This window comes from Eurypyga helias, unplaced genomic scaffold (genome assembly GCF_000690775.1).
Source record: "Eurypyga helias isolate BGI_N326 unplaced genomic scaffold, ASM69077v1 scaffold26023, whole genome shotgun sequence".
In the NCBI taxonomy this organism is placed as follows: domain Eukaryota; kingdom Metazoa; phylum Chordata; class Aves; order Eurypygiformes; family Eurypygidae; genus Eurypyga; species Eurypyga helias.
Genome location: NW_010242228.1, coordinates 5,957 through 30,072, shown reverse-complemented (window position 1 = coordinate 30,072; position 24,116 = coordinate 5,957). Strand labels below are relative to the sequence as shown.

Sequence of the window (24,116 nt, the reverse complement as noted above, 5' to 3'; positions counted from 1 at the left end):
GTGTCCCAGCAGCATGTGTGTAGGTAGATGACAAACCCAGCATCCCTGCTTGGTTGTCGGAGCTGAGATTTTGTTGTTGTAGAACTTGTTCAGAGTTTTGATGATGTGGGCAAGAGAACACAAAAGCGACAGGTAATAGCGGTTTAGGATTGAAGCTCAATTTTGCGTTCATTAGCCTGGAAACAAAGTGTCTTTTCCTTAGAAAAATACAATGGCACCATTATTTTTGAATTGTAAAATTGTGCTTGGGGTAAAAAGTGAATTTGAAGGGATGCTGCATGTTGAAACTGATCTGGAAATGTTCAAAGCCCAAAGGGGTCTGCACTTTCGGAGGGATGAATACCGTCCACCCAATATTTGCTCTCTGCTGGATGCTTGACGTTAATTGATCAAATCGATCTCTTCATTTTCCTGTCATTTCACGTCACAGTTTCGGACTTACTTCACATTTCATGTAGCCTTTGTGGTGATTTGTTTCAAAGCAAGAAGAAAGATGCCTTGTGGGTTAACTTTGATCTTATATCATAAGCTGTGGTTTTTTTCTGGTAGTTTGTCTGATATCCTTCTTGCTTTTTGATGATATTAGTTGTCACGAGCTTATGTCCACAGTCTCGTTTCATTAGTGTAGCTGACTTGAGAAGAATCTAACTTACCATGAATGCTTTTAACTGACTTTTTTCCTTCCATGATTTTTTGCCTTGCCGTTTTCCTAGATGTTTGGAAACTGGACATTTGGTACTTTGGTCTTCACCGTTATGGTTATAACCGTTACGATGAAGGTATGATATTATACTAATTACTCTCTGCGTTTGGGGCGTGTAGACAAATACCTAATGGAGCAATCATTTAAAATTGTTTTCCAAGTCATACACAAGTAATCGATTCTTGAGCATTCCAGATTTTTGTATTTGGTTTCAGTGGTGGTTAAAATTTTTCTTGATAGTTTTTGCATGTTACAGCAATATTTAGTGTTTGAGCTGGAAGTTCCTAAGTACGTTCAGAGCAGTATTTACCGGTTTCTGTGAGGCGGGGAGGGAAGAGGAATTTCACTTAAGTTCTCTTTGTTTTAGATGGCACTAGAAACTCACTTCTGGACATGGATAAACCATTTTGTTACTTGGGGATCCATTGTGTTTTATTTCATATTCTCCTTGTTTTATGGGGGAATTATCTGGTGAGTGATCCATTTTTTCCCTCTCCTTTCTGCAGCATGTATGATAGGCGAAGATATGAAAAACACGGAAGCGTTAGGTTCTACCGTGTTGCTCTGAATTTTGTGACAGGTGTTGGAAAATAAATTTTTCAACCTAGAGTGGCCCCTCGCTTTTGGTGATTCCTCAGAAATCTGAGCAAGGCTGCCAAGCTGCCCTGTGCTGGAGGACAGGAATCACTTGCCTCTGACGGCCGGGGACAGGATGGGGATTGATTTCCTTCAACGCAGTTTAAAACCAAACCGGCACGTTTCCCTCCCAGGTTGGGTTCCCTCCTTCCCCGGGGTTTCCTGGCAGGTCAGGTCCAACAGATTGCTAGACTGCTGCACGACACCATGCAGTCATAACTCTGCAACCCGAGAGGCTGACGTAAAATAACATACACTTGACTGCCTGTGCTCTACTTGTGTTTCGCGAAGTTCCTTTCAGTAACTTGTCACTTCTTTTGAACTTTTCAGGCCGTTTTTACATACCCAGGACATGTACTTTGTATTTGTTCAGCTGTTGTCAAGTGGTTCTGCTTGGTTTGCCATAATCCTCATCGTAGTTGCTTGTTTGTTTCTTGATGTTGTGAAGAAAGTGCTGTACAGACACCTACAACCCACAAGTACCGAAAAAGCTCAGGTAATGTTACGCTTTTGTATCCGACTTGGTCAGTAGTTACAAGAACTTTTGTTAAAATCTGGCTTGTAAACAAATCACTTTCCTGTGACGTTTAATTACCCTCTTAGGTTGCTGTCATGTTTAATGCCTAAGTGTTCTCATTTCAAAAGGTGAATTGAAAATTACAAAAATGAGGGCACCTTACAAGGAAATGACGTTTCTGTTTAAGTTACATGAATGAGAGTAGAAGTATTCGTGAAGGGGTCGCTCAGTCTTTGCAGCTCAGCTTGCATCTCTGTGGGAGGATCCTGTTACGCGTGTTTGTACTGCTTTAAAGATGGTAACTTACTCTCGCTTTTGTCTAGGTATTAGAAGCTCTCTTTTCAACCTAATTTGGCACTGAGTGATGCTTAAAATACAATGAAAACAGTAATTTAAAAAATTGCTTTTGCAGGACTTGTTTTAAGTAGTATTTTTTGAATCTTATTCATATATGCTGTGTATTTGATTGTTGATTGTGTAATTAAAGGTAATTACCTACACGGCGTTTCCCTAAACTCATAGAAGAGATCTAAAGATACGCTGTGATAGTAGAATCTCCCCTTTGCCTGACCGAGGCTGCAAAAATTCCTTGAAATCATTGTGATGAGATGAGGCTATCTTTTAGGTAAACCTTTCATCCGTGTTTGAGTGTTGTCTTCTTTTTAGTGCCAGTTGTGGAGACGTCGTCCTGACCCACTGTTCCAATAGTTACTTCCTCTGGTTTGTTTTCAGCATTTTCTCTTTTTATACCTTTTCTGCTAAGCTGGAAAGCCTTCCATAAATGTTTTTTTGTTTATTCACGGTTAGGTTAGTGATAAAGTTGACTTTTCTCACTGATAAGTAGATTGGAGTTGCATCTTTTGTCAAAAAGGTTGTTTTCCAGTCTTAATCATTCTTGTTTCTCCTGTAATCTTCACCATTCCTCAACCTTATCTTGACTTTTGGGTATCGCCAGTGGCCACAATATGCCAAGTAAGGAAATGAATCCCCCAGCTGTATTCACTTTACAAAATAATATGTATCAGTATCCTGTTATCTTCTGCATCTTTCTCATCTGCAAGTGATGATGTTGGATTCTTCGTTGATGAGAGGTCAAATAGTGTAGGGCCAGAAATGGGTGAAGGTGAATGAAGAATCCAGGTGACAGAGATGTCCCATACATGGTTATGTTCCAAAACCTGCTAGCAGTTTTCAGTCCCTCTGTGTGCCTGTTGATTTTGTGGTGTCCGAAGTGCTTAATCCAAATACACGGAGCCACGTGCCACACAGAACTCCGAACTGCCTTACATCGGTACTGTTGCCTTTAGCAGCTAACCTGGTACTTACTCTGATGGAAGTGCTTGTTGATTTACCTAAATTTTATCACCCTTCTAATTTGTGTGCATAGTTAAGGGAATGGCTCACGTGGATTTTTGTTTTGTTTTGTTTGCCTAGGATCAGCATCATGCTGACAAACCTATTCCTAGCCAAAATGTCCCATTAGTCCCTTCTCAGAACTGGAATATTAGTTGTTTTTTACGGTCTTGGAACTCAGTAGCTAAAAGCCGAGGTAAATAACCACTAGCTTTCAGAAAATGGTTCATCTGGATACTTGATTGTGTGTTATTGCACTTTTGGTATTAAAGAATAATGTTTTAGGAAAAATTCTGTAGGTAATGATAGTTACTTACTTATCCCTTCTTTTTTCCTTCAAAACTCGTGGCGGTATCTGTCGCACGCTTCCCTTTCCCTCCGCCTTGTACGTCAGCTGTTTCTAGTGGCGGCGTATTGGTGTGGTGCTTGAGTTCAAACCAAAAAGGCAGCATCTTTCTTAGCCCCATCCGTATGCTGCTTACTGCATTCTCCTGCTTTCTGAACCAATTCTAAAGAATTTCCGGGTTCAGTTTCCTTCCACTGCAGCTGTGTCATCAAGGACGCAGTCAGACTTCTTATTTTTAAGATCCTTGATGAATGTCCAACACCTTTCCTGTGGCTATGGCTTGATCCGTAGCTGTGGGGACTTCACTTTCTGCATCTCCTATTAGTCGTGGGGTGTTTTTTTTCCTTATTGCCAATCAACTTTGCCTTTTGACTGTTTCAGCACTGGGGTCTGTGTTTACCAAAATACTGTCTTTTTCTGAAAACACTAATTCCTCGTACTGCAGAGCTGAGGTATCTAAAACCTGATTTGACCAGAAGTACTTCAGCGTCCATTCAGTGGTTTCTCTGTGTCTCTGACAGTGAAATCAGTTGTTTTTGCAGAAAGCAAGCACCTCGTTGATTTGCTGAGGCTTAATCTGTTGAGATTTTCCTACTCTTTTGATGGGACAGTCGGCCCCACTGAATGTCCTGGCGATTCTTGCACAGAGGAAGTAGACAGAAATGAACAGATGAGCAACCTAGCACAGTTGTTGTCAAGGTGACAGAAAGCTGCTCTCGTGATTATACCTCATTGGATGTGTTTAACATTCCTAGTAAATACTTTTCATTCCGTTTCAAAGCGGAGGAGAGGGCTCAGACTTCCGGGTCGAGTGAGTGGGGAGGATCTTTGTCCTAAAAGTGAAGGAGTTTTCTGTGGATGTCATCCAAAGAGTACATTCATGGAGCTTTGTGTATTGCCCTTTTAAATGCATTTTTCACAGCGTGGGTGCACTCTCTGTATAACTGAGTGTTTTTAATTGTAGCACTAAGCATATTTGCATGTTGAGGGAAAGAAGACATTTCGTTTACAGTTACTAGGTTATTATCAGGGCAGGGTAAATTGTTACTTGAACTAGTCTCTATATTTTAATCACAGCTATTTAAGTCATTTGGTCCTATCCCCCATCGTTTAAATTCTAAAATATTCCCAGGAGCAGCAAGCAACACACAGGTTTCTCAACTGAAAACACTTGCCCTGTTGTTTTAATCTTTCAGAAACTGAGAGCAAACTAGATGTGCGAGTTACCTGACTCCGGTGCTCTGAATTCACTCTGTCCGTAGGCATCTGCCTTACTCTGCTGAGCATGTAAGGGACTTGATGCCTTTTCTTTAGCATAAGGTCACAGCATCAACACTCAGTCTGACTCTCATCAGTTAGACGGTACATGTAGCTAATTCATGCTTAAGAAAGCAAAGAAATTTAACTGGTAGGAGAGAGAAACACTTGAAATTCTGCTGAAGATAAAATTTTAAATGTAAGTATCGTTCAGTCTCACAGCAACTTAAACAAAATCAGTTCCATTTTGGGCAGTCAGTATATTAAAAATCTGACAGGCAAGCATGAGTTGAGTGTTAAAGAGGGATGACTTTGGTTAACTCTACCTTCCTTAATGCACTTAGGGTGCATGCTTGTAATTCATTTATTTTTTGGTGTTCCAAGTGGGTGTTTGCTGTCCTTAAAGAAAATCCATCTTACTATGTTTGACTTTGGTCTGTTGCCCCAAAGTAGCTTTTGGGTAATTTCTGACTATAGGTCTGTTACAGAATCATAGGAGAAAGGTGGACAGTGAGGTAAATCTGAATCAAAATTTACCAAAATTTGGGTAAATATAAATCACCGCACTGTTGAGGGCAGAAGGGAGTACTGAATAATGGTGTCTGGTAAAGTATAGACATAAAAGTGTACAGGCCTTTTTTCTCAGTATGAAAGCTGAGGTGCACTTAAGATGGGCCTACCGTACAGCAGCTGGCTGTGATGATCCCAGGAGCTGTCCTGAAGGTACCAGACTGGTGGTGTTTATATGATGTGTATTCCACTTAAATAACAATGTCTTGTCCTGTGTCTTTCTCTTAGAAAATTACTGCTGCTACTTACTGACATGTATGTTCCATCCCTTCTCTGTCCAATTGTAGATGTACTCCAACAGAGTTGCTTTAAGTGACGAGTTCATCGCACTGCAGCCATTGTCCAGGGCAAGGAATCAGCTGAGCAAAATTAGGTAGAGTAGGAGGGACAGTTCCTCATCAACCCTTATGCATGCTGAAGGTGAACTAACCAGTGCTGAGGGAGATGGGAAGAGGCATGAATACTAGTGGGTTGAGAGGGCAATACCTCCAGTGCAGATACATTCAGTTTGGTTATTTCTTGGCTTTGCTCTGTGTTTTTTGAGCCAAATGCTTCTCCTCAGCAGCATGTGTTGGGCGTGCTTTTTTTAGGAAAAAACATCCCTGGCATGATGCTCAACTTTCAGAATACAGACCTAGCTCTTCTCGCATCCATTTGTAAATGGTTTCTTAGCATGGTTATAATGCTTTTAATTTCTCTGTGATCAAAATTAACAGTGCTTTTTGCATGTTGGATAATGGCAGCTTCATAAGGCTGTGTGACGGGAAGGTCTGAATGTTTCAGGCAGCAATTTCTTGCAAGTCGTTTGCCCATTTTAATTTGCTTTCACCTGTGTTGAAAGGGCAGAAAACGTGTTAAGTTGGAGCGCGTACATACACTTGTGTGGCCGAGGCTTTTTGTGTTTGTTTTGTGCATCTATGAAGTGAGTGTTGTTTGTTTTCAATGTGTAAGGATACATATTCCTAAAGGCGTTTGGCTACACAGGCCTAGAAAATGATTCACAAGAAGATCAAAGGGTTCCGCTCTGACCCTGAAGCTCTTCAAACGCACGGAGCTCAGTAGGTGAAACGCTGTCTGACGCTGATTCTCACCTGTCAGACTAAAACATTCGTATGTGTCAGTGATGTTTGGTTTATCCCACCTTTATCTGCTTCTGTAGCAAGAATTAATGCAAAGAACTGATTCCTGTTTAGATGTTTGCTTAAGGTGACACGTTGTTTAGAAACACGCAGATAGGTGCCGGGAGACCCAACCAACCTATGCTTTAGGAACTTGAGTGCTGTTTGCTTATCTGAGGGAAAGTAGTGGATGGGAAGCTGACACTGTAAACGTTTAGCAGAGGATTTTTAGTGGTTTACTGAAACAGACGATACAGGGCCTTTTAAAGGGGGTTGGGGGGAGTTTGTATTTCCTCTCAGAGCATGCGGTACCTTTGCAAGGCAAAACTTGAAATGGCAGTTGTGTTTAGCTGTTGTCACGCTGAAACGTATCTGCTTAGGCTGCCAAACTCCTCAGGGTGGTAGTGGGGACGGGGTTTGTTTTGTTGTTTTAAATTCAGCACTTACTAGCTTTAAAACAGGGAAACGGCAGTATGCCTCTTCAGTTTTCACACACAGAGGGGCAGGGGTTGGAAGGGCCCTAGAGATCATCTGGTCCACCCCCCCTGCCAGAGCAGGATCCCCTAGAGTAGATCACACAGGAACAAGTCCAGGCGGCTTTGGAAAGTCTCCAGGGAAGGAGACTCCCCCACCTCTCTGGGCAGCCTGTTCAGTGCTCTGTCACCCTCACAGGGAAGAAGGGATTCCGCATGTTCAGGTTGAACCTTCTGTTGCCCAGTTCATGGCCATTGCCCCTCGTCCTGTCACTGGACACCACTGAGAAGAGCCTGGCCCCGTCCTCCTGACACCCACCCTTTAGATATTGATAAGCATTGATAAGATTCCCCCTCAGCCTCCTCTTCTCCAAGCTGAACAGACCCAGCTCTCTCAGCCTTTCCTCATGTGGAAGGTGCTCCAGGCCCTTCATCATCTCAGTGTCCCTGCGCTGGGCCCTCTCCAGTAGTTCCTTGTCCTTCTTGAGCTGAGGAGCCCAGAACTGGACACAGCACTCCAGATGAGGCCTCACCAGCACAGAGTAGAGGGGGAGGATAACTCCCCTCGACCTGCTGGCCACGCTCTTCTTAATGCATTCTTGGTTTATCAGTGTTATGTAATTAAGTTCCCTTTTTCACAGACTCACAGAATGGTTTGGGTTGGAAGGGACCTTAAAGACCATCCAGTTCCAACCCCCCTGCCATGGGCAGGGACACCTTCCACTAGACCAGGTTGCTCAAAGCCTCATCCAGCCTGGCCTTGGACACTTCCAGGGATGGGGCATCCACAGCTTCTCTGGGCAACCTGTGCCAGTGCCTCCCCACCCTCTCCGGGAAGAACTTCTTCCTGATGTCTAATCTGAATCCACCCTTGCAGCACTATAGTTATTAAAATACTAAAAATAGGATATTGCATGCTAATTTGAGGGAATTATTTTCTTAATATTACACATAGGGAAGGGGTTGAGAAAATGGAAAACTTTTGTCCATCAGTAACAGATGATTATGCAAATCCTAATCTCTTGTATGTCAGCAGTTTTACGCTTGGGTGTCTGATAGTAAGGTACCTGTAGTGCGGTGTTGAAGTTGTAAAGCACAAGAAGAAAGGGATCCAGGTTTCTCTAGTGCTTTGTTCCTAGCCTTCAGATGACATTTGGAAGCTGTCCAGTGGATCCTTACCTAAAATAGTGTAAGGAAGGTAAGTTAATAGATGGAAACTAATCACCTCACTATACTAAATAAAGAGTAATTTGGAGTGCAGACGGTGGGTTCAGCTCCTGTGGTGGCCAGGGCAGCTGTTTGCGAAAAGCAGTAGAGGAAGGAACACTGCAGGCACATGGAACAAAAGGCCTGTTGGGGAATGTAGGTGTAAGCAGCCAGCTCTGTCACACCTCGCCTCACGTGCCCACCTAGCAATGTGTGCAACAGCAATCCTTTGTGACTGCAGAACGCACGGGCTTTGGAAGGTTTTGGTTGTTTGTTCAGTTAAAACCCTCAAAAGGAGCATAGCACCAGGTTGAACTGAGCTGTGCCTTGTGCAGCTGTGCTCACCGTTCTGTTGATGCGCAAAAGGACAGCACCTTTACAAATGCGGCTTAAAGGACAGCATGATGTTAGGTCGGCGTTCATGTCCGTAGGCTTCAGTGTTTGAGTTCGTTTATGTTAAGTGCATTTGTGATGCAGAGCTGAGAGCGTTGAGTGGGTCTTTTGAGCCTCCGTGTGATGCCTGTACATCAGAAGTGCAGCCTCGTGCGTACCGGTTAGACTCTTCCCTCTGCACTTCACCGTGGCTTTTCTAACCGGGGATGAAGAGGCAACGGGGCAGCGCAGGTGAGGTGCGGGCTTCATGCTGAGCTGGAGACCGAGTGCTTCCTTACGCCATAGCTCTCTCTCCTCTCCTTGTACCTTGTGAAGTACACAGCTTAGAGTACTGGCTGGGCCCCGCTGTATTTCATCCCAGCTTTTTCTTTGGAAACAGTGTTTTCTGTACATACGTGTGTGTGTGTCTGTGCTTCACTGGAACTGTCAGAATTCTTAAGCCACGTGTGAGAAGTGTTGCTCGGAGAGATGTTTTAATTCTGCTTCCTGATGGGATGGACTAAGTTCGTAGGGTCTTTACCTCTGGACAGTGTGTTACAGGTGTATACAGGGACATGTAAAGGTGTTTCATTGCAGGGAAGGCTGTGGGTGCACAACATCAGAGCTGGCACTCTGACCGTAGCATTTGCCTTAGCACAGCCCAGACCCTGTTCTTTCCCTGTCTACAGGCCCGTGTTGTTGCCTTGTTTTCCCTCCGTCTCCGCACAGATCGGCTTTCTCAAGCTGTCTCCGCTCCCGGCCCTGGCTTTACAGCCTTCATTACGTCGCTGTACTTTTCCTCTGCTCACTGTTTCATAGGATTCCCCTCCTACTGCTTCCATATCTGATCCAGCCCGGCTGTGCAGACTGGGACAGACAGGTTTCTGTTCCTTTGCAGCCTGTGTTTTCTGTAAGGAACCTGTCATTTCCAAGGCAACTGCTTAAGCGCAAACGTGCGTTCGCACTGGTGAGGTTCACCAGAACTTCTCAACAGGCCAAACTTTGAACAAGGGCAGCCGCTTCCTTTACAGGTTTTTGCATATCGGGTTAGCGCAGCGTGGGCTGATGTGTCAGCTGACCCACAGAATCCCTCGTGGGAGGAGGGGGGGAGAAGAGTGGACTGTGTGGTGTTTATCTGCAGTCACAAAGTACACGTATTTACTGACCTGAAGTTACTTTTGTCTCATACTTTGAAATAACAAAACAATTTGGCATTTGTTGGTTTCCTTTATTCAAGGAGACGAAGAGGAGAAAAACGCTGAAAACAAATGCCAGTGAAGTTGTGAGATGTCAACATTCTTGTATTTGCTTGTAAAAATTTCAATCTAATTCGATAGACAGTATGTTAAGGGTTAAAGAAAGTGAGCTTTCCAGCCAGGGGCAGGTTTTACCTTAACTGGGGAGCGGCGATAAGCTGCTCGTGTATTGTGTGAAGCACGTGGGTGGCACGGCGTGCGGCAGCGAGGAGCAGGGCTCGGGACGGTACGCTGCGCTGCAGGGCTTCTCCCTTGTCTACAGCCTCCACCACACTTCCTGCTCCCCGAGTCCCGGCTGCTGTCTTGGTGTCGTTAAATGTTTGGTTGAAATGTCTGTCTTGGGGTGTACAGAGTAGCCTGTAATGAGACAAACAAACTGAAATGTTTCCCCCCGTTAGAAGGGGGGAAAGTCCAAAATCTGAAAATGAGAAATAAGTTTCAGATGCGTTGGCTTTCCCCTTTTGTAGCCTGTGGTGCAGAAGGAGACCCAACGCTTCACATACCTGTGCACTGATGAACTGCGTTCGGTCCACAGATCAACCTGAAAAAAACTGCCTCTTTACCTTGTAATTCTGCCTCGTTCCCCCAAGAACGGACCTGTAAGGTGGAAGCTCGCATAGAACCGGTAACTGTTGCGGAGCAATGCCAGCCTGGTGCTTTGTACGACTTGTTGCTTTTCTGTCCTTCCAGATGGAAGAAGATAAGGGTTCAGTCAGCTCAGCATGTGACTTTGCTGAAAGCAGGCACAGAGGGGAGGACAATAGGCAACTGCTAGATCCGTCTAGCCTACCCGACAGTTCTTACGTTCACTAGGTAGTACTCCCGCTCTACCCGAACGCGCGTGTGCTGAAATACTTCATACGTAGACGGTCATGGAGCCATCTCCCAAATACCCATGTTTTTGATATCTACCAGAATCATAGTATGTTGGTTTCTTTTTTTATTTTCTTACCAAGCTGATTCATTCTTTAATTCTGCACTTCAGTTGCTTTTTGATTTATTACATGAAATGGGCCATTATCATACAAAGTTTTATGTTTATTGTGATCTGCATCTTACCTTATGAAAACACTTTATTCACAGCCCAAATATGAATAATATCAGATATTTCTCTATATTTAGTAATTTTTCAAAGCGTGGTCTCTCCTGAGGGGGTTGTTTCAGGTCTTCGGAGCCCATCACGCTCTACTGCCAGGTTCTACTCCGATGTAAAAGGGTGATCGTAATTGTCCATGACAGAGAGGAAAATGAGAAAAGGGACACTAGGATTCCCAGTAGTGGTTATAAGTACAAAAATCCATGTTCACCAGGCAGGGTACACAACACATCTACACACCAAACAGAATTTATTTTTGTTGTCCTTAGCGCTCTCCCAGTATCGCCTCACACTTAACTGTGAGTTTGAGAAAACATAAATGTGGTTTCCAAGCTTAGGTAAGGTCCTAATTTCCATAAATTGGTTTCAAGCATGATCCTGGCTTTTTGTACGTAACTTGAGAAGAACCAAGGAGATCATCATGCAGAGGAGACACCAGTCCTCCAAAATCTGGGTTGAGGGTTCACTCGGTGGAAGCTAGTTTGGGTTACTCTTGGCCCCTATTTCTGCCAGTCTGTGAATGGTGAATCTAGGCCTGCTAGCTCGCCAGTCAGCGAATTCTGAGGGGAAAAAAATACCTGGTCCTACAGAGAACCCCTGTAATGGGACCTTTTGCAGTGGCTTTAAAGGTGTTCCAGGGTCTGCTTCCAGATAACGCTTGGACTATATCTCCCTTTTGAAATCCTAAGTGCAGGAATGGGAGAGTTTGTGTTGTATTGCTGCGAGTGCAGCCGCAAGGGTCACCGCGTAGGCAAGGAGCTTGCTTTCTGACCTCCTAACAGGAGCTCCTCTGCTCCGTGCCGTCTCTGTTCTGACGCGCTGCGGGCACAGCGTGAGGTGGCTGTGAAGGTCGTTTCTGCTAGTGCAGACTGTGCTGGGACCAGTTACTGTGTCTTCTGTGACCCTGCGCTGGGACCAGGCGCGGTGGTCATCAAGTAAGGGCGCTGAGGGACCCAAGCTCTGAGGTGTGTTTGGTTTTAACCAAATCCCCCTTCAGACCTGCCAGTTGCAGTGCTGCTGCTCCTGTCTCTTGGGTATTTACACAAGTTCCTTGTCACAGTAAATGTTTGTTTTCTGCCCAGAAGACCCCCTGAAGGAGCGTGAGTTAGTCCCATTCACGGTCTCCAGCTGCATCGAGGGGTTCGGTTCGTAAAGCTTTCTGTAAGCACCTCGACCGTTTGCTGACGGTCCTGTAAGCGGCACCTTCAGCGGTGTGATGGGAAGATCTGGAGGGACCCGTGGGAACTGCGGAACAGAGCTGAGGAAGGGGCAGGCATAGGGAAGGCTGCATGGAAGCACCAGTTCTGCCTGTGTGCTCCCCCTTGTCCTACCAGCTGGGCTTTTTCTCTTGGATTTCCAAATGCCTCCTGTTACTGTCAGCTGCCTCTCCTTTGTCGTACAGGAGTTGTTGGTATGAAGCTGTAATCTTTCCAGTGCCTGTTTTGGAGGATTAGGAAGGAATGTGTCCACTCTTGGTAAACCATTCCCGTAGGAAACTGAGGTGCTTTGCTTCCCTTGCAGTGCTGAGCAAGCATGGGTGGCATGAAAGACATCGGGGTTGGTAACCCCTAGACAAGTCAGCAACGTTTGGTCTCACGGTGGGAAGAAGCTCCTAAGCGAGCTGTGCCCTGTCACAGGCTAAGGTGCCTCTTCCCAGATTCCCTCAATCCCTGGTGTCTGAGAGCGAGGTGAGGGTAAGGGATGTGTAAATTTGGCCTGTGTGTTCGGCATTGATTTGATCTGAAACTCGCCATGAGAGCATCCTGTTGAATTCAGCAGTGTCCCCACACTCCACATCTTTATTGCCTTTTGGAAAAGATACGGAAGTCAGTTTGGGATAGTCTCTTCCCAGCAGTACTAGATTTCAGTCAGGTTTTAGTTGGGCTGCGGTTGACTAGCGCGCAGAAATAACAGAGGAGCACGCTGGTAGGTGGCACTTAACCCCACGCATCTCTGAGTTACTCGTGACATTTTGTTTGGGTTTTTTTCTCATCTTGTAAGACTGATCAGTAGAAAGTTGATTATACTGCTGTTGAGTTATTCGTTGTGCTGGCACGAACGCGACTGAGCCTTTCTGACATCAGCCTTGTTGGAATTTAGAGAAAAGGCGTTCACGACATGGGGAACGTCCTTCCCTTGGCAGATTTCCCTTGGCACAGGGCAGACCTGCAGCGTGTATAAACCGGCACCTCCACCGGGGTTCGGCGAGGCATCACGGCTTAAACCGCGTGATGCTCTGCGCCAGAGCAGCGTTACAGCCATAAAGCAGGGAGCTGCTCCCCACTCTGTTTCCAGCCCCAAGCAGAGATGGTGCTAAGTGCTTTCCATGCGCTCACCAAGGCTGCGTGCAAACCTTGGGAAGAGCAAATTTTAGTGTTACGTAGAGGCTAGGAAGGGAAACGGTCATGTTACTAATCATGGTAGTTCTATAAAATTGAAAAGTATTCAACACACTAAGAAATCCTGCTTTTGCTCAGTGTTTTCTGATAACGTCTCCACTGCTAGACCCTTTGAGTACTGACTCTCTTTTTATTTCCTTCCAGCTTACTGAGGCAGGTTCAGGTATCAACTGCTTGGACTCCATGTGCTGCTTCTCAGATGGGGAAACAGCACGCGCATCTGTTAGAGGAATGCTGGAACGACTGATGGGAAGATGTAGTCCGGCCCGGGTCAACAGGTGTGGCATTTCTCTCACTAGCCTTTGCTGCAGACGATTCTCCTATAAACTGGAACCCGATGAGCCTGCAGCAATAGATGTCTAGCGAACCAGCTGCAGGTTTTGCTTATTTAAGTAGGAAATGCAACTCTCTATTGTACTGTTTTTCATCCTAAAATATTAGTTTCTGGTTTCTTTTGGAGTGCTTTCTTTTGGGATGGGGCGGGGGAAAAACCCAGGTTTTCAAGAGATTTCTGTTAAGATGTTTAGTTTGGCTTCCTACAAGTTCTTGTGTTGTACCTATCGTAATCTTTTTTGATTTGTACGCTCTTCAATCAAACCTTGCTGCTGGTTTTGTTCTTTTTATGGGTTTTTTTTTGCATTACTTCTGAAGATATACAAAAGGCTCACACTCCCCCACCCCTTAAATAGAACTTCATTGTTGGAAGGAGAGTCTTTAAATCTTTCAGCCATTGATTGATATGAAGATGAAATATTTTTCTAGTATAACTTTTATAATCTATTTCTAAAACCAGAGGAATCGACAGAACAGAGCCTTCAGGCTCTGAGGATTTTATTTTTTTCAGTTCTGGAAGGTATATTGTTCAAATCACGTGTGCCATTCCGAAGTATGTGCTAAATAAATCTTTTTCCTTCACAAGCCACGTGTGCACCAGACCTCAGTGGGATAAAAGCATGTCAGTAATTAAAGTCAGAGGAGCAATATTCTTGCAGTCAGTGGAACTGTGAGAGAAGCTCTTAGTAAATCTGCTCGTGTGCCATCTCCCCACTTCCAAATAAGAGGGACGCTAACCGACACGGACGTGTCTGGGGGTAGCACTAACGCCAGTCTTTTGTACATCGCAGTCTCTCAGGCCCTGGATGGTATCACGGCCTTGCGCTGGCTAAAGGCACGTCTGAAAACGCTGCGCCTCACAGGCTTCCAAGGAAGCTCACTTAGTAGTTGAATGACTCTCTCTCTCGGCTAAAGGCTGTGATAGCATTCATTCCCTCCCAAACCTGCGTGGGTCGCTTCCGCTGACAAGCGCTGTCCGTTCCGGTTCTGCCTGGAGCGATGGGTGTGCCAGTCCGTCTCCGGTTTGAACCCATGTTGAACAGTCTCTGTGCTTCCGGTCAGGTTTTCTCTTCCGGCTTGCTTAACGACGTTTCTTCAATGTTTCTACAAATCTCTAGGGTGTGATTATGCAAACTGTTTCATTCCATGTGAAAATGAGCTGTTACGGTTCCATTTTTACTTCAGACTCTTGCTGTACAGAAAGCGGGCATGATGTATAAAATAAACAGTTTAATAGACTTTTTAATCTGCAAGGTGAGCATTTAATTGGTCTAAAAAGCAACACTTTGGTAGCAGTTGCTCTGTTTTTTGGGGGTTTTTTTCCGCTTCTCTGTAAAACTGCTTTCCAAAGGAGGAACATCTCACGCTACTTCTTTCCCCTTGTTGATTGTTATCTAATTAGGGCAGATTTTTGGTTAATGTTTGCCTTAGTAGCGTGTAGCCTTACAAGGTAGGTATCCTGTGGGTTATTTCTGCACTGCATTTACATTCTTACAGTTTCCTTTCGCTTCCACTCAACTTTTCTTTCTTGAAGAACTTACAAATATTTATGGAAGGTAACTCCTATTTGACAGAATATTAGACACTTTCTGAAGACTGCTTGTTCTCAGGCTTCCTGTCCGCTTACCTCGGGTATTTTCAGATGAAGTTCCACCTACCGAGTCATCTCAGAGTCGTTAGACACACAAGTTCGTATTGTGTTTAAGGAATATGCAAAACTATCTTGGTGCTACACTAAGGGCTTGGAAGTTCTGCAGCTTTTGCTTCTGCCTCTGGGTGAAATTACCCTGAACCACCTTCTAGTTACACTGAAACTTATGCACAACTAGAAAAGGCTTTTTTTTTTTAATTTCAGTATTATTTGCTTGCTTCAGTGATTTCAGTTCCTTCCACTCAGCATCGATACTTAAAACCTGGTCTAACAGTCAAGGTGCTGTTTTCCCCCCTACACAGTAAAGAAATCTATTGGCAATCTAAAAATGCTTATTAATTGTTTCACCTTCGCTCACGAGTTGAGCCGCTCCGATTCCCACCTAAAGCTGGTATCTCCAGAAGATTCCGCAGTCCTGAGCAGGATGGCCTATCAAATGGCTTTTTACTCAGCGAGGAGGCAGCTGCAAATGAAGTGATGCCAATAGAGACGCAGTCTGTGAGTGCTGTAGGATGATGAGCAGTCGCTGTGGCTAGCTTGTGTACCCTGTGCTCCTGATATTCTGTCAAATATGGCAACTCAACATGACATCAAACACGGTATCAAATTTTGATAGAAACTCCGATGAATCAAAGTTGTACAGATGCTTGGAGTAGCGGCCACAGGAACGTAGTCTCTTTGCTTACTGCTTGAAAAACTATTTTCTAAAGCTTCATTCAGCAGTTAGAATGTAAAATGTGTGTTGTGGGAGGATAAAATGCATTTTTGTCTGTCTGTTCCATAAACTGTCTGTCAGCTTGTCAGCCACTACAGCATTAATAATGGGGGATCACATCCATTCGTGTGCAGTAGCATTCATTACGGAATTGTCTGGATCTCCCCCCAGTGGTCCGAGCACCGCATGCAAAAGTTCTAAAGAAACAGCAGATTTCTGTCAGAGGCAAATTTGGAGGATAAATTAGTTATATTTTGATTTCCTGCCTTCCAAACTTCTATTTTTCAGCTTTTCACATACAGTCCTGTAAAACTCTTGAACAGTATTTCTTCCCAAGCAGTAAATTGTCCTTAAGGGAAGGACACCGTGAGATGCTGTCCGAGCCAAAAGCTGTCACGTGTTAGGTGGTTTTCCTGATGCCTTAACTTCTAACTTAACAGTGAGGAATGAAATAGCTTCGTGACTCTGGGGAAGTTTTGCCTACCCACCGCTGCAGATGGGTGTTTCCATCACAACACCAGTAGGTACCGGCTTCCCACGGTCAGGCGTGGGTACCGCAGTCACCTGGGGCTCCATGGAATCGCAGCATTCACCATGCCCCAGCTTACGGGGCAATGCTCACATCTTCCCTGAGGCACAGCATGAAATCTGGTGTGTAGACCTCCGGCCGTTTTAGTCCGTGGCGATGAACATATCCGTAGCTGCGAGTGAGCTTTGCCAGAAAGGTGACTGTAGAACTGATAATTATACAGTTGGCATGATTAATTGCAGTCTAGTTGCAAAGGTTAGAATGAACTGCAGGTGCCTACATGAAATTAATAGATGAGTCTCTCTCTTACAGAGTTAATTTGGCTAATCTCCTAACACTTCTCTCTTGCTGTCACAGACGCTTCTCCTCACCTCTAGACTGTAAGTTCCCAGTCAGCCAAACTTGTCTTTTATTGTTGCTTTAGATCATGGAGTTCATCGGATCCCTTCCATGCCACCGACAGAAGCATCCTGACTCTCTCCACAATGGACTCGCCCACTTGTTAACAGGGACCCTTGTAAAGGCCGTGTGGAAGCCATGTGGTGCTCACACCCCTGTAGTGGGTTCTGAAGCGAGTTCAGTGCTACGTCCCTGCCCTAGGAAAGACTAGCGTGACTTCCGAATGCAAACCGTGGCTTGTCTTGTGGCCCAGCGTGACTCACGGGGACCGTAATCGCTTCCAGTACTTTACTGTATCCGCCCACTGACGAGTCAATTTTGTTATTTTAAGGAACGCTCTTACCACTGACCGTTTCATCTTTATTACCCCCTGCGCAGAGTGGAATCCTGCCTTTGATACTTGAGACGTCACTGTAGCCCAGTGACAAAATCTTCCTCCTCCCAAATTCCAGTGATCCAATAGAACTGCATTTGCACAGTGAAGCTTGAGCAAAAGGGTTTTCCATGGTGACCCTTTGCTTCAAACCTTAATTTTCAGCTGCTTCATTAGCAGTCTGCAAATCAATCCTGTTATTTCCATGGGCGATTACTGCATCCCATAAGCAGTCAGTTTAGTAAGTTTGGGGAGTTAAATACAATTCCAACGTTCATGCTGGTGTATGGCATTATGCAAGACATTACTCTGAAAAATACTGTTAACTCTGGTAAATCAATAATCTGGAATAATAAGGGATGTAACAGTTCATTTTTAAAGCATAATTCAGAAGCCAGACATCTCTTCTTATGGCTTGTATGCTTTGTTGGCAGTTCTTGTTCCCGGCGTGGAAAAATGTGTAAGTAGTGGTGGGTTCTGCAGAAGTCTCACTAGCATAATTGGGTTTTAATTATTAATCCTTTTAAAGTTGGGGGAGTTTTTGCATGTTTTATTCTTTTTCATGTATTTATATGTGGTCTTGTACGTTGAAGATACAATTAATGCTTAATTATCTTCAAATATCTGAAGGATTGGAGACAATGGTGGCAGTGTTTTGATACCCAAGCATGCCAATAAAAACCAGTGGCACAGGTGGAGCTCTGAATGCTGTATCTTGCAGGTACATCCCCCGTCCCAGTATAAAGGTGGCTGCAGGTTTGGGGCTGGGTAACAACTTCTGCCTGTCCATTCAGCCAGGATGTGACTAAACCTCGCGGTAGGCTTTAGATAAAACAGAGGTGCTGCCCCCAGGGACACCTTTTTATGGCTAAGGGCTGGTAGAAATGCTGCTGCTTCTGGAGCTTTGTTTGGCTATCCAGTTTGAAGCCAGTCTCTGACGGTGAAGTCCCATCAACACTAGCAGGAAAGATCCAAGGAATGCTTTGTTCCTTGCCTGCAAAAGCTCTGCTGCTCGCTAGGTATGTTCACGCCCTGAGCCGGTATCGTTTCGGTCCTCTTGGAACTCCATGTTGGCATTGATGGCCAGGTGCGTCGCTTTGGAGCAAAGGCTGCAGGCACTGCTGGAGTGTCCCGACCCTCTTGAACAAGGCAATGTTTGCGTAGCGAAGAAATGTCACCGCATCCTTGTTTTGAAACTCTAGCGACTTGGACAGGCAGTGCAGGAGGGTTTTGTCCCACTGCTAGCCATGAAGACCAAATTGATTAAGCAGCTCTAAAAATGAATTAAGAATCAAAATCAACATATAGCAAATTTTCCTTTTAAGTGTTTAATTCAGCATTCATGGTTCATCTCTGTATCGCGCCTTCGGATGTGTAAGTGCAGTGAAGCCAGTTTAAAGCTCCAGTTCCATGCTGGAGCCCCACCCGCACCGAGTGTCCAGATGATTAAGAATCACTGCAAACTGAGGCTTGCGAGCTCCCTGTAGTGGGTGTAACTGTGACTCGTCTGACTGCTCACGGTGTGAATCCTGGCTCCTGTGCGAAGACGCAGCGAAGTGATTGCCATCTCTCCAGTCCCCAGGAAAACCTTTACCCAAATACGCAGTGGTAATGCAATACGCCCGGATTTCACCTGCTCCTTTCCTTAAATAGCATATATATAATGCTGCTTAATGTAATTTTCTTTATATATATATTATATATATTTAATGTTAAATCTGGTTTTAAAATATTTCTTTTTAGTACCTTCTCATTCTGAGTCTTCACAGTGCCACGGTTACCTAGGAAATAAAGAATTTCCTGCAATATTTTAATCAGATATCTGCTGTTTAGCTGGATCCTGTATGTCTCCATCAGCGTCTTGTCACTTTTCAGAAGTACTTGTCTGTCCATGTCCACCACAGCATCCTTGCCATCCCGTCAGTCTGTGCGACCGTGTACCCTCACTAGCCTGGGCGTAGCGTATCGCGGGGTAAACTGCGGTTAACTCTCAGCAGTAGAAGGCAGAGGCGTCGCTCTCCAACCCTGCTCCAAGCATTTCGATTGGCTCAGCTCTGTACGTAGACCTGTTTCGGCTTTTACTGCACAAATATCTTAATTATGTTTGCACAAAAGCAGCACAGTCCTGTATTTGAAGAATAATTTGCATTCATTATGTGTTTCTTTAAAACCTTCCGTCTCCTCTTCTCCCTTTCCCCCTGCTTTCCCTTTTCCCAGTGGTTGTAAGGTTACCGAAGAAACACGCATTTAACAGTTCAGGAAGAACTTAAGACCCCACCTGCCCGCCCAGGTATATTTTTCTATTTGCAGTAAATCTGTCAGCGGTTTCTCATGGAGTGAGAACGTAGAGTCGGTCTGCGCAAGACCAGATTTTTCGGTCTGACGTAGTTTGGGCAGAGGAAGCGACTGTGGTGTTGTATTGATGTCACAAACCTTAAAACTGCCTCTATGGAAGGAAGAAAGATTCTGTGTGTTTCTTTGACAGCTGAAGTGCGTGAGACCACCCGCTGTGCTCTGGGCGCAGCGTAGGATTCTTCGAAGCCGGCCGTGCGCAATACAGCTTGTTCCGCGTGAGCCTAGCCCTCCCCTCCCCGCTCTCGTGGGTGGCTGAGGGGGCGCTTGCCCTCGAGGGAGGCGGTTTAGCAGTAACCTCAGCCTTGAGGTAGGGCAGGGAAGTCTGCACGAGCTGTTAGGTCGATGCAGGAGTGGTGCAGGCAGCGTACTACGCAGCCTCTCTGCGGCAGCACCTTCCCCACAGCCACCTTCAGCATGGGGCTGAGTTCTCAGCTGATTTTAGTTGGTCTTCTGTGAAAAATAGGGTTTGGTTTTGTTACTCAGAAAATAAACCATAGTTTTAGTTGCCAAACCATGCTTTTTAAAGGGGTGAAGTGGAAAAGATTAAGTGGAAAGATGCTCTGAATTGTTTCACACACTAAATTGTAAATATTCTGCTTAAAATACTCTCTATATTTTTTTAAGGTTATGGGGGGGACATAAAAAAATGCCAAGGAAGGCGTGCTGAGAACTCTGGCTGTACGTTTTCAGAGTGATTTCTTGTTCCCTAGTGCAAAGCTGATTAGAGAAGATTATGCACCTCCGGATGCGTATTAGGCAACTGTAATTTCTTACTGGAAACCTTTGGTAATACTTTCAAATGCGTAGTTTTTACGACAGTACAACAACTTCTACATTGGAGAAACATAAATCTCACCTTCTAGTGTTAGACATGTCTCAAAGCCGTCATCGACGTTATTTTTAACAGCTTTCTCTGGTAACTTCTGTACTTCTAAATATCAGTGATGTTGGTGAAAGGCCGTGTTCGGAAGTGCTGTCGTAACGTGCTTCTCGCCGGTCTATTTTGAGAGCCTCTTCCCCGGCGTACAGTACCTAGGAATGCTGGTGCCATCCTCCCTGCACTCGCCACCTCTTACGCAGACACCCTTGGTTACAGAGTCGCCCCTCGAGCTCTGCGAGCCCTTCGCTGTGGACTGATTTTTAGACTTTTTTTCTGTTCCGAAATTATTTCCCAGTTAGACTTTCTGCTTTGCAGATCTGGTTGTTTCCTTTAAATGTGTTTATCGTCGGTTGTTTTGTATGTTCTTTGCTTGTCATTTGTTTCCAGTGGCATGATCTGTCTGGTCTCTGCTCTCAGTTGGACTGACTCAGTTAATAAACAGGAGGAGGGAAGATGGGATGCTCGTGGCTGTATCAACTCTTGCTGTCAGTCGTCTTAGAAGCGCATTCGCGTCGGTATTTGCAAGGCTTCTGCTTTCGCGAGTCTTCCCTTCAGCTAACTGCTGTGCGTAGAGGCATCAGAAGTAACGCGCTAGCGACCGACAGGCCCGTTCCTGTCACCGACGTACCTGCCTCGCTCCAGCTGCTGCCGCGCTGATGTTGTCTTGCACCACGTACATACAAGTTGTCGTCGCTGTAGATACGACTGTTGTTTCCAGTTTGTGTAAATGCGCAGACATGAATAAAAGCTGAAGGCTAAAGACCTCTACATGTGCCATGAAATGGAAAGAAGTGAAATAGACTGTTTGTAACCCAAAGTGTGACGTCTGAAAGAAACGCGGATGTGCACCTAAAGGGCCTGTGGCATAAAGTGATTTTTCCTCAGCAGTTTTAAAGGAAATCATTTCGTGTACCAGCAGGTTCTCAACCCCTTTGCATTTTGGCAATGGGATAAAAGATAATCCGTGGGCCATATAGCTCAGAAAGAGGCAAGTGTTTAAAAATGAGACACTTTCAGGTATAAATATATCATTGCTGCGCAAAGAATATATTTTTACAGTACCTAGTTACGGTCCCATGACAGGTTTCAGGTCCTATGCACACAAAAATAACAAATCACTTTTTTTCACTGAAGTGGGATGAAGGTCGTGTGCTTTTCTGAAGAAAAAAACCCATGAATGATAGCATTTCTGCAGGTAGTACCCTTTTAAAGATGTTGATCCTTAATTTTAGGTGACTAAGGGGCATTGACAACTGGAAACTCTAGCAATAATTAGTACAAAGGATTCTGGACCTCTGACACTGTGGCTGCCTCATGTTATTTTTGATCTCTGACAGCGAGTCGGTGTGCTTGCTCATTGTACAGCTTGGGCAGTAGAAGTTGTTTTGAAAATGGTTTATGAAAATTATATTTATGAAATAAAACTTTCACTTCTAGTGGAGTCATTGTTTTAATTATTTAAATGTTAGGGGAAAATACGGCAGTGAGAAGCAAGGCTTGCTGCTCCACATGCCCACGCCACGGAGGAGCAAGGCCGGAGATACGTTCCCAGCAGGTGTGTGCACACACCACCTATGTATGTGGCCACCTACGCTGCGCTCAGACAAGCGGGAGCATGGACATGGGTGTGGAGAGCACGTGTGACCTTACCTTGCTGCTGTCCTGGCTGGAAAGGCACCAGCCTCTAAGGAAGAAAGCCCCACAATTTGTATATACACACACACACTGTCTTGGGGAGGGTCCCTCCAGCAGCTGCGCTCAGCCAGTTGGCATGGAGCCCACGCTGAAGGCCGGCACAGGCTGCCTTCCCTGTTCCTCAGCAACAAATGTAACCCAGAGGTCAGTCACCTGTTGCCCAGCACAGCCATGTCCTTGCCCTGTTCACGGCTCCGTCAGCTCACAGGTGTCCCAGGCAGCTTCCTGCTCCTCGCCTGATGGTCGGGTTTATCGTCCTGGCTCCTGCCCGTTGTCCGCTGAACTCCTCAAGGGAGGAGAGCTTGAATGTTCACGGGCTGAAGACAGATAAGTTCAGCGAGGGAAGAGCTGTTAATGTCATGTAAAGCACATACTGCACAGTTGGGCAGCTTTTGTTACACTGAGACCTCGACAACAAGGTATTGGCAGAACTTTCAAAAGCCAGGGGCTGAGTTCTGTACCGGTTCAGCTGCCCAGACGCAGGTTTCCGTTACAGGTGGCTGTTTAAAGCCTTCAGAGCAGAACTCCAGTTAGTGCTCAACTACGCAAAAGCCTTCAGAGCAGAACTCCAGTTGTTAGTGCTCAACTACGCGGCTACTTCTCCCTGTTGGTACTCAACAGCCAGCTAAGCAGCATCACAAAGCCAAGGCCTGTTTCTGCTAGACCATGTTATCATTTATAATGTATTTAATAGTGTGGTGGTCTCTCTGAGAGCTCAGCAGACGGAATGGCATCACGGCTTTAAAGCCCAGTCACTGTACCATACCCAAAATCTAGAGACTTCTGGCAACATTCAGTTTAAATAAAGTGTGAATGACAAAAGTTCATTACCTTGCTTAGGTAAGGATGGCTCAGTACATTTTCATTGTAAAACAGGTCTGAAGCAATCCCTAAGTTACTCATGAATGGGTGGATCAGTAAAAAGATTCACTTACGTACGGTGGTCTCCAACCTTCCCACAAGAGCCCTGCGCGTGGCGGCTTCCTTCGTGTGCTGGGGGGGTCAACGCCGCACAGCTGGGAAAGAACTCCTCCGTTTCCTATTCCCACAGATTCAGAATAAGCAGTAAGCAAGGTGTTACAGCAGTTCTCAGATCCCTCCCCCAAAACCCAAAGGACTTACCGCCAACGTGTATTTCATGCAGAACACCAGTATTCCATACTTCTGCTTTCCCTGCCCAAAAGCACATTAAGAAGTCCAACAAATAATACACTGAAGCAAGGCATGAGAAGACTTAGTCATGGCAATTTCACTGGAGCTTTATTGCCTCTGTTGGTAATGAGAGGGATTGTAAGAAGTTACATTTGAACTTACAGAGATATGTAAATGACGTTTTTTTACTAAATATAATCTCGAGATTAAGTGTTTTATATCAGGGCACTTCTAATTTCGTACATATTTAAGGTATAAAAACAGGTTACAAACTTGATGTTTGCCTTTTTTCTCTCCACATTTGGCAAAATTAAACTGATTCGCGGAAGGGGAGATCATCAAATTGGAGACATAAGCACTTACGAATTAAAGCAATCCAAGTAAGCAACTGTCTGCATTCTTAAACAGAAGAATAAACCCACACAAATAGATAAAGGAAAACACACATGGCCACACCTGCGCACGTTGCGATACAAAAGATTCCCTGTAACCAGGCATTTTGTCCTTGGAACAACACCCTGTTAAATCAGTGTTTCTTTCAACTTCAGTCACTCGTCTTGAAAAACTTTTTAAGATGCCATCATAGCACAAATAACCCTTTTCTGCAACATAATTAGTCAAAGGCGTACGTATTTCTTTATAATTACACAGTAATTATAAGCATGTAGTACCAAACTGATGACAACACTCGTTTGTTGAAAAGGTCTTGAATTCAAAAGGAATATTCTTTAA

At 44.9% G+C, this 24,116-nt stretch overlaps 1 protein-coding gene across 1 annotated transcript in view; it reads left to right on the top strand.

Moving 5' to 3' along the window:
* ATP11B (ATPase, class VI, type 11B) overlaps positions 1-17,257 on the top strand; it is a 47,406-nt gene extending 30,149 nt beyond the window's left edge. Inside the window, exons 25-29 of the mRNA XM_010149028.1 lie at positions 714-779; positions 1,071-1,174; positions 1,670-1,835; positions 13,447-13,580; positions 16,955-17,257. Coding sequence (XP_010147330.1) covers positions 714-779; positions 1,071-1,174; positions 1,670-1,835; positions 13,447-13,580; positions 16,955-17,036 — 552 coding nt within the window. The 3' untranslated portion in view covers positions 17,037-17,257. The remainder of the gene's footprint in view (positions 1-713; positions 780-1,070; positions 1,175-1,669; positions 1,836-13,446; positions 13,581-16,954) is intronic.
* Positions 17,258-24,116: the final 6,859 nt, after the last annotated feature.